The 9,816-nt window shown below is 40.4% G+C and overlaps 1 protein-coding gene across 1 annotated transcript; it reads right to left on the reverse strand.

The window, feature by feature from the left end:
• Nucleotides 1–1,475: 1,475 nt before the first annotated feature.
• On the reverse strand, nt 1,476–9,514 carry LOC108604774 (hemicentin-2). Its single transcript, XM_017994371.1, has 6 exons — nt 8,568–9,514; nt 6,825–7,106; nt 6,534–6,688; nt 3,465–3,675; nt 3,065–3,322; nt 1,476–2,708 (listed from the first exon to the last, which is right to left on the reverse strand). Exons 2-6 carry the CDS (start codon nt 6,922–6,924, stop codon nt 2,437–2,439), a joined length of 996 nt encoding a protein of 331 aa, XP_017849860.1. The 5' UTR covers nt 6,925–7,106; nt 8,568–9,514; the 3' UTR covers nt 1,476–2,436.
• Between the last annotated feature and the right edge of the window lie 302 nt (nt 9,515–9,816).

Genomic DNA, 9,816 nt, shown 5'->3' on the forward strand with positions numbered 1-9,816 from the left:
TAGATTCTTGAGCGGGTCGCCAGTTCCGACGCCTCATCCGCTACATAACCATTACCAGTCTGTAATTCCGTTGTGATTTGGGGATTAGGTTCCGTCCTGTAGCCGTTACCGTTACCGTAGCGCCGGGCGTAGTCTTAGCCATAGTCCTGGCACATGAACACGCTATAAAAATATCTTGGGCCAAGGCAATTGAATAAATTGTGACCTTTACATTGATTCCAGGCGCAATTCCGTTCAATCTCTGACTCTCTTCGTTAGCTCGCCGCTGTCTCTCTGTCTCTTGAGTAAATAAGAGTTGAAAAACCATTTATTTCTCCTTCGTTTTTTTTTTTTTTTGACTTTGGCAAACCTTTTTTTTTATATTTTTTCCATGTTTGCTGTTGTTGTTGTTTTTATTTGGTTGGTAACCAGCTTTGGCTTTGGCCCCCGCGGCACCAGCACGTAAGCTGGTCGAGAGTTTTATAAGTCCATTTGTGTGTTTGCTATTTTTAAATCGAAACATAAATAAATGGCTGCAGCGACTGACACAGCTGTTGTTGTTATAGCGCACACACGCAGAAATAAACACACACACACATATACACGAGCAATGCGCACACACAGCCAAACATGTTGACCGCAAGTTGGTCTATTAATACGTGAAAATAAGCCGCTTAATTAGTCTTTCATTTTGGGTGCAATGAGGCCACAAAAACTGTCGGATTTTAGGGCCCAGGGCCAACATGGCGTATGCATAATGAACTAAGATTCCATAGGCAAACGTTAATTAAATATTGACATAATAGGATAAACGTTGCGCAGATTTTGCTCTTTTTTTGCTCGTTAACCGGCGATCATTATTTTGGCCGCCTGCTATTTTGGCCCCACTTTGGCAATTTGGTAAGCCGCAACCCGCAACCCGAAAATAAAACAGCAAACGCTTGAATATATTTTAACCATAACCATTCTTTTTATTATGGAGAAACATTTTATCATTTTGTTTGTTTTTAAAACAGAAAACAATTTTTTGTTGATTTTTTACTTGTAAGTTTAATTTCAGTTTTTAGTTTTTTTTTTTTGTGGTTTTTCTTTTTTGTGATTTGAAAGTTGTCAACTGGGCGTTCAGCTTATCGCCTAAAAGTCTTATCAAGACCGCTTAAAACCGAGCGCTTTATACATAAAGTATTATATGTTTATATATAGTATAGTATATATATATATAGTTATGTTTATCAATAATTTACACATTAAGTAGATGATGGACTACTCTACAGAATTTGACATCAGACAACCAGATAAGAACCTAATACATACATATATGATACACAGAACATTTTATGAATTATTTTTACTCGTTTTTGCTGTAGAGAGATTACACATATTATTGTATGGCGTGTGTGTGTTTATTAAAAATAATGTTGATGTTGTATAAATTAATAATCAGTGCAGGGCAACAAAAACCAAAACAAAATAAAAACAAATATTTATATGTATATAGTATATTTTACAGTGGCAGGCCGCACATTTTATTATTTAATTATTAGCCTAAAAGTACGTACATGAACTGAAAAAGCAAGTGAAACAAACAATACGTTTGGCTGGACTTGCTGCGGCGCTTTATAGATTTAAAATCGTATATACTATAGTCATGTGTATGCTTGTTGAATTTTAAGCGGAAAGAATTACAAATGAGTTTGTCAACAAAGCGTGACAAAGGACGCAGGACGCAGGCCGCTCCCACTCTACGCTCAAACGTTTAGTGTGTCTTTTACTTTTTATGCCACAAAGCGCTTTTCCACTCAATTCGCAAAAACTTTTTTCATTGCATACTTTTTTGGGAGCGTATGCTTGATAAACTTTGCCTGCATTGAAGAGAATTTTCTATGATAAATAAACTTGACATGCAAACGCAACATTGTCATTTATTAATTTTAAGCAACGCAGCACACAAACGAAAATAAATTAAAGACTTGGTAGCTTGGCAAATGAAGTTTCAGAGTTTATGCTAGTGTCTCTATAAGTAACTTGACTTGCTTGCTAGCATACATATATGTATTTGATTATGTTATAGAGAGAGCCTAGCTTATGTATTTTTTGTTTTGGTTTTGTGTGTGTTAAAAAGTTTTCTCTTAATACTTTTTTTAGTCAGCAAGGCTGTAATATTTTTTGCGTTTTCTTTTCAAATTCTTATAGATAATACTCGTGTGTTTAAAGGACTCTGCTTGCTATTTACACTGCATACAGTTCTCAGTTGATTAACCGTCTACATTTTGCCTACATTCAAAACACGCACAGCACACGACCACACCAGACAAACATTAAATGCATCATCATTAACACTACTACACACAAGTTAAGTGCAACCCCAACTAGGCCGGGGCGCCTGTCATTCAGCTTGCTGTGACTGCCACGAGTGTTGCTGCTGCTGCTGCTGCTGCTGCTACTGCTGCATCTTCATCAGCTCCAGCTCCAACTAGAATGCCATTTTATGCTGCGGCCCAGGCGACGACTCCAGCTCAAGCAGTTGGCAAACGCCGCTGGCAACAGCCACCCGCTGCTCCAGTTCCAGTTCCAAGTGACAGCAACCGCAGCTGTCGTTGTCAGCGTTGTCGTAATGGCAAGTAAAGGCACTGGGCTGCTGCAGCGCAGGCAGTTGGCGCTGCTGTTGCCGTGTTGCATGGCAGCCGGATGCTCGCCATTTATGACATGCACCACCACCGAGGCAGAGTCTGCATTGGATGAGCATTAAAATGAAAAACACACACAAAGATAAAGGCAATGGCCAAGAAGAAGAAGAAATGAGAATGAAAATGAAGATGAAGATGAAGATATGCGCGCATAAAAGCAAAAGCAGCAAAAGCTAAAAGAGCGCTGAATGAGCAAGAGACAGGCAAAAGACATGAGACAAAAGCCACTACCAGTTGCCGTTGCTGCTGCTCAGATGTTGCGACTGCCGCTGGCAAGAAATGTCACATTAATTGCCAGCGGGCACACAGACGTTGCACTCAGACTTGAGCAGCGCAGAGCAGATGCGGTTGCAAACATAAAGCGCAAACGAAGCACCAGCGAGACATAAGAGACATACCTGAGCTGCTTGGCGAGCACGTGTAGTTGCCCGAATCCGCTGGCGTGGCCTTGGCTATCAGCAGCTTGCTGGTGCGCGTTGAGCGTTCTGTGATGACATTAATGCCGCCGCGCTGGGAATAATTCATGACCCGCTTACCCTTGTACCAGTAGATAAACGACGGTGGCACTGGCGACTGCATTGCCAGGCAGGTGAGATTAATGTCGCTGCCGCTCTTGATGAACAGCTCGGCGTTGCCAAGTATTTTAGCACGCGAGACTGCAATAGACAACAAGCAACAACAAGAACTTAAGACTTGAGAGCGCCAGCAACCGCCAAGCAAATAATTGCTTAACATAAACTACAGCTAACTTATTGTGATAACAGACAGCGGCGCTTGAGCCATCAAATTCGGACTTACCCACAACATTCAAGCGGAAGCCTTGGCTGATTTTCGGCTCCGTGGACACCTGGCACTCATAGGTGCCCGAATCTCGCGGCTGTGGCGACGATATGCGCAACGTCCACTCATCGGAGCCCTCCGAGTGCAGCGACTGGAAGCGCTGATCATTGGTATAGGTCAGTATGCCCACTGTGAGTATATGCAGATCCCGCTTGCGTATCCACGATACCTACGCAGCCAAAAAGTCAACAGTTCAAATACATTAGAGTCCAAAAATAATAATTGGCAATCATAAACATAGCTAATTAGCTTCATTAAAGCAAAAAAAAAGATTAATTGCGAACGTTTATAAATAATCAAAAACATAAAAATAGATTGTTTTTGATTATTGTTGGCAATTTGTCATTCATCAATTGTCATGGGAGCTCAAATTGATTACTCTGGTTCGTAAATTGAGTTGAGTGCTTGCTCTTCAGCCATTTAATATTTATATTTATGCAGTCAGTTTTTATTTTGTTGCTTCTTTACATTAATAAAAAGTATAGCTGTCCATTAGCTCAGCAGTATTTGAGCCTAATTCAAATATATATGCTTTTGTTTATTTGAAAGAAAAAACATGAACCTTTTGAGCTGCTAACGCTATAGCGCTATGCCATAAAGTTTGAATCCATTGGCCTGTGTTTTTATTTCCATAATTTAATTTAGATGCGCGCTTTTGTAGCTGTGATTGATTTAAAAAATGCTGCAATCGAATTTCCAATCCAATTGACTGATGAACAAATAAATTTATCAGTTAAAAATATGCAAACTTTAACTGCATACAAATAGCCTAAACGAAATATAAGCGCATACAAAAGGCCAAACATGACTGTTAGATAAACTACCAAAACGGGGTTATAGTTCATCGTTAACTTTTGTGCATAGTTCGCTGGAACTTTGAAACTTTAGCCATGCGCAGTTAATATGCACAGCTGTTAGCAATTTTTCATATGTATCCACTCAACTGTCACAGAAGAAATTAAATAAATTAAGATTGAGATGAGGAAGCCTATTTGTCAATCAGTTGAGCTTCAGCTCTTGTTGTGTCAGTTTTGTTTATGAATTAAATTGGGTTAAATGAATCCAATTTTCGCATGATATGTAAATTGAGCCATGAATCATTTAGCAGAACATTTACTTTTAACCTCACTGTACAAAGCTATTAGTGTAATCAATTTAATAATTATTATGACAAATTTTGAAAACATATTTAATAGCTGCAAAAGTTCTGCTTAAAATGTTGAATATAAATCTTTTTTGCTCATTTTCGCATTAAAATGTAAGCCCAAAAATTTAGCCAATTAATATCTTTAATCTGATTGCTTGTAGTTGAGATGCAAACCCAAAAGTATTTAATTGTTATTAATGGTTATTATACATGCGCTGCCGTGCTCTTGTGTCTGCCTCATTAGTAGGCTAATGTGTGTCTGCACATTTTAAATCAAATAATAAATGTGGCAAAATTTAATGCAATCAAAAATATATAACTTTTATTTAAAAATTAATAAACTGTGTGCGCGCATATAAACCACAGTGTACACACACACATATGCAAAATATATTTATAGAAATTGAATTCAATTTGATTGCATTTACTTGAATTTCAATCAGACTATAACAAACCCAATTAAGTTTTTCAAACAATGTAGAGTTTTGATTGGCTTCATAACAAAGTTCCTAAAAATTTGATTAGCCCTAAAACTAGCCAAATCAACAAGCTAAGCAAGCTTTAGTTGCAGTTTTCGTTTATATATATTTAAATGTTAATTATTTAATTTGTACTAGTGCAAACAGGTAGTGCAGCTAAAGCTCACATTTATCTATGATAACTATGTTGAAATAATTTTAACAGAGCCTGTCAAAATGGATTGCATTTTGATTGCAACGCATTGAATATTTATTATTTTCTCTGTGTGCTTGTGTGTGTGCACTACAAAATGGATTAAACTTGTAGCTGTAGTTTTTATTTGATGTGTGAAGCGCATTGCATATGCACAATCTCTTTTTGAATAATTAACTACACAAGCTGTCAGAATGGATTTCATTGAAAATGTGGACTTTTGCTGTGGCAAGCATTTTCACAGCTTGTCGCACACACACACACACAGAGTCTTTGATTGACGTGCCATTGTGAGACATCGCCCCAATTAGCTGAATATAACACGAGACAATGCGTTTGGCTTGACTCGGGATTAGAGCACATCGTCAACAACATTGGTTCTCTGACATGGCCTGACTCTTGGCTGCCTTTGCTTGGGCCAGTCGCTTGCTCGCACTGGGCGTTAATTACTCAATTCAACTGTCTCACAGTTCAACACAAAAAGTTGGCGTAGTCGTTGTCGCTGACATCGTTTGTCGTTTGCTGTTTTAGTTTCAGAGCTCCACGGCAAGCAGCAAGCAGCAAGACAGTGTGAGGAGACACACAGCTCGGCAGTTTTACTGGCAGAGGGCAGAGGACAACGACAGTAAGACACACAGACACACGGACAGCACGAGAATTTATTACACCGCATAATTGCACAGCCACAGCGCTTTTGAGGTAGGAATCAACGTGGCCAACAATAACAAAAACAGCAGCAGCAGCACCAACAGCAACAGCAACGTCAGCAGGAAGGGAAGAAGGAAGCGCCTGTTGTTGCATTGCTAACAAATCGCTGGGAGCGGAAGCGAAGCCGTGTTACAAATGCGCGAACCAGAACCCAAGAACAAACGGAAGAAATAGAGAGCAGCATGTATGTGTATGTGTGTTGGTGTGTGTGTGTGTGTGTTAGTACGTGAGCCTGGCGCTTTAACCGCCAACTTTATGGCGTAATCTTTTAAAAGTAATCTACAAATCTGCCACGGCGGTCGCCGCAGGTCGTTTGTGTTTGTCCATACAGCATATGCCGTATGCCTCATGCCTTATGCCGTATGCCGTATGCGAAAATAATGCTTAAGGGTCATGGTGGTCATGTACGGCGAGGGCTGCGGCGTGCACATTTTAATTGCGACATCGACCCCTAGTAGCCGAACTCTGAATGAACTCTGAAGCTAACACGTTACACTTACCGCCCGATCGCCCAGATTGCGCACGCGGCAATGCAGTAGGGCCGCCTGGCCCACCGTAGCCGTAACCTCGCGCCGGGATGAGTTATCAAAGTAGGGCTGGGAGTACGGTGTTTCCCAATAATGTGGAGGCACTTCGCTGATGACCACGCCGCATTCTGCAAATAAATAAAACACACAAAAAGCAACAAATAAAACAATTTGAGGTCATGACTACAGCTCCAAGTCAGCGTGTGTTCGTCTGTGTGTGTCGATTATTATCGCCATGTCATTGCATCTTGATCCTGAACTTACCAAATAGCAGCAGTAGCCACAGTTGTGTTAGCCAAAGCACTTTTATGAGCGGGTGCCTGAAGGAGGGTCGCAGGCTGCTTGAATTGTATTCCGTCGACATATTTCACGTTGATCGATGTACCAGTAGCAGTAGCAGCAGTTTATTCTTTGTTTATGCTTGTTTGCTTTGCTTCTTGTGTGCGTGTGTGTGTGTTTCTTTGTGTGGCGCAGCCACACACAGCAAAGATGAAGACACCCTGGGCGCTTTGTGCTCTCTCAAGTGCTGGGCAACAGTTTAGCATGCTGCAAAGTAAAAATAAGACAATAGCAGTGAGCAAAGCAGGTCATAACATTAAGTACTCTGCTCGCTTGCAGTTTGCAATGTACAAATATACAAATGGCGTTTATTACGCATACGCACAATTAGTTGAACTATCATAATGCACTACTTATTATAATGAATAACTTATCGGCAATCAATAGCATTACATGCTCACACTTTGGTAAGTGCTTTATTAATATCATTGATTTTTCATTAGATACGCATATGGGCATGCAATTCATTTGCCTAGAAAGTAAAACACAAAACAATGATTTCATTATGTTGCATAACTAATGCTACTTTTTTTTCATTGCTTAAATGCACAAATTAGCGCGCACTAACAAAAGGGAAAATTATTAATTGCGCAAAAAAGTGTGATATATAATTTTTTCGTTTTTGTTCTGAATGAATTTCCGGTTAAAGTGTCAACGTACACAAGACTAATTAGCCCATTTCTATAGCCTAATTGCAGTTTATTATTGAATATTAAGCTGAAATAACATCATTAATCATGCTGGCTTTAACTGAATCCAAGAAATATTACACAAATTCCTTGTGTCTTGTGTCCGCACGTACAATTTGACAGTCATTAAGGCAAAACGCTTTGGGTTTTGGGCTTTGGGCTTTAGGCATGCGAAATTTTTGTCAATAAGTTAGCTGAAATATTAAGCAGCGTGCTGTGTAGCTGTTGGTCAAGTACTTGATAAAATGAATTATAAGAGCGAGTGCGTAATTACTTGCGGGAATTTATGTGTGCTTAGCCTGCAGATAAACGATCAGTGCTTTATCAAGAAAATGCGAAACTGCTTATGCAGACCCAACAGCGATTTGCTAGACTTGCTACAGCGACAGAGAGCGAGAGATCCAGTGCAGTGCGTTATAAATTACACAGAAATTTATTACGCCCACTTATTACTAGTATGTATGGCTCTTTCATGGTTAAGCTGGACGGATGGGGTCAACGAAAAATTCCATGGAAACGCATTTAGCACGGGAAAAATATTCATAATCCCGAGCCATTACTCAAAATACATACATATATATATATATATATGGTTATATATATGCATATACGTTGTCAGTCCAATTAGCTGCGTGACTCGGGTCAAGGGGTTCGTGTGGGCCGCTATTTGTTTTGGTCATTCCCCACTGTGCCTTTGCTTGTGTGTGTGTGTGTGTGTGTGTTTGTTTGTTTATTCATCCCGCTAACCGCTGTGCCTTTTGCATGTAAATTTTCGTTTCTTTTTTTTTGTTATTGTTGCCTGGCTATTACAATAGAATTATCGCCTGGTCAGCAGTATAAGCACGAGAATCAAACAAAAGTCAAGCCGCAAAATAAATTGCATTTAACATTTGAAAAGCCCCAGACATTCGTCAAAAGCCGCCCGCAACTTTTCATTTTCTGTTTTCATTTCTTTCATTACGCTCACATTTGCACCTACCAAGCTCTTTTCCCAACAGGCAGCTGTCATTTAGCGCTCTTTGTGTATTCCATGCACACGGCTTGTGTCCTGGCGCCATCTTGAGCGTCATGCCCCCTTACAAATACAATGGATGTGCGTTATTTTTGGCTATAGCTGGTGCTGCTGTTGCTCCTGCTGATCCGTGCGCTCCCTGCGCTTGTTAATGTATGTCAAGTCGATTTATTTAACAAACGATTGCGCAATGGCGTATAATTAGTGTAAATTCTATATTTATGAGCGCACACCACACAATTCACAATTCAATTGCAGCTCTGGCTTGATTTCATTGGTGCGAACGCAAACACACACACACACACAGTTGCGAACACGCGCGCACATGCATAGATTTCAATTTTGCTTGCAACTTAGTGCTTAGCAAATATTGTATGTCCGTTTAGCACTCGAGCAATGACAATGGGCACGGCATTGGTAGAAGCAACGGACATAATCATAGACACAGTCACACGCGCGACAGTCACTGCGACTGCGACTGCGACTGCGACGAGCGTTGCCGTTGCCGTTTGCCTTTTGTATTATATTATTTTATTGCTATATATGTGTTTTGTTTGTTGGTGTGTATGTGTGTGTGGGGCACATTAGGTACGGCTTAGCTATAGGTATGGCCACCAAAAAAACACAGCTACACTCAGACACGCTCACACTTACACTCACACTCACTTACACACACACAAATACAAACGAGCGCGTCGCATTTTTGTGTATTCGTCTCGAACGTGACCAACGCAGCTCACCGAGATTCAGTTATTAAATAGCTTCAGCTTTTTGCTTTTTCCCTTTTACGTTTTCTTTTCTTTTTGCTTTACTTTTTTCTTTGCTGCTGCTGCTTTATTTTTTAAATGTGACACAATGTAAAGTCATGAAATGCAATGCGAGAGCGCGTGAACACGTGCATCCTTGCTGCAGGATTCGCGTACTAGTACTGAACTCGCAGCCAAGCAGCGGGCACAGTACATACCGATGGTGTCTACCTTTGGACAAGATACGAAGCCGTTGCGCTCTCTCGTTTGCGCTCACTGCGCAGTCGTCAGTCGTCGCTAGCGAGCGCCAACATAAAAGTTTAATTTGTGTTGCTTTTTCTTTGCATTTTTAATAAGCAGCAGCGGCAGCGACATCAGCAACAGCAGCAGCAGGCGCAGCGTGAGTGATTTTTTTTTTCGCATGCTTTAAAGCTTGAAGCGTGGCGAAGGGTTTCGTTTCGTGTATGGGT

This window comes from Drosophila busckii, chromosome 3R (assembly GCF_011750605.1).
Source record: "Drosophila busckii strain San Diego stock center, stock number 13000-0081.31 chromosome 3R, ASM1175060v1, whole genome shotgun sequence".
Lineage (NCBI taxonomy): Eukaryota > Metazoa > Arthropoda > Insecta > Diptera > Drosophilidae > Drosophila > Drosophila busckii.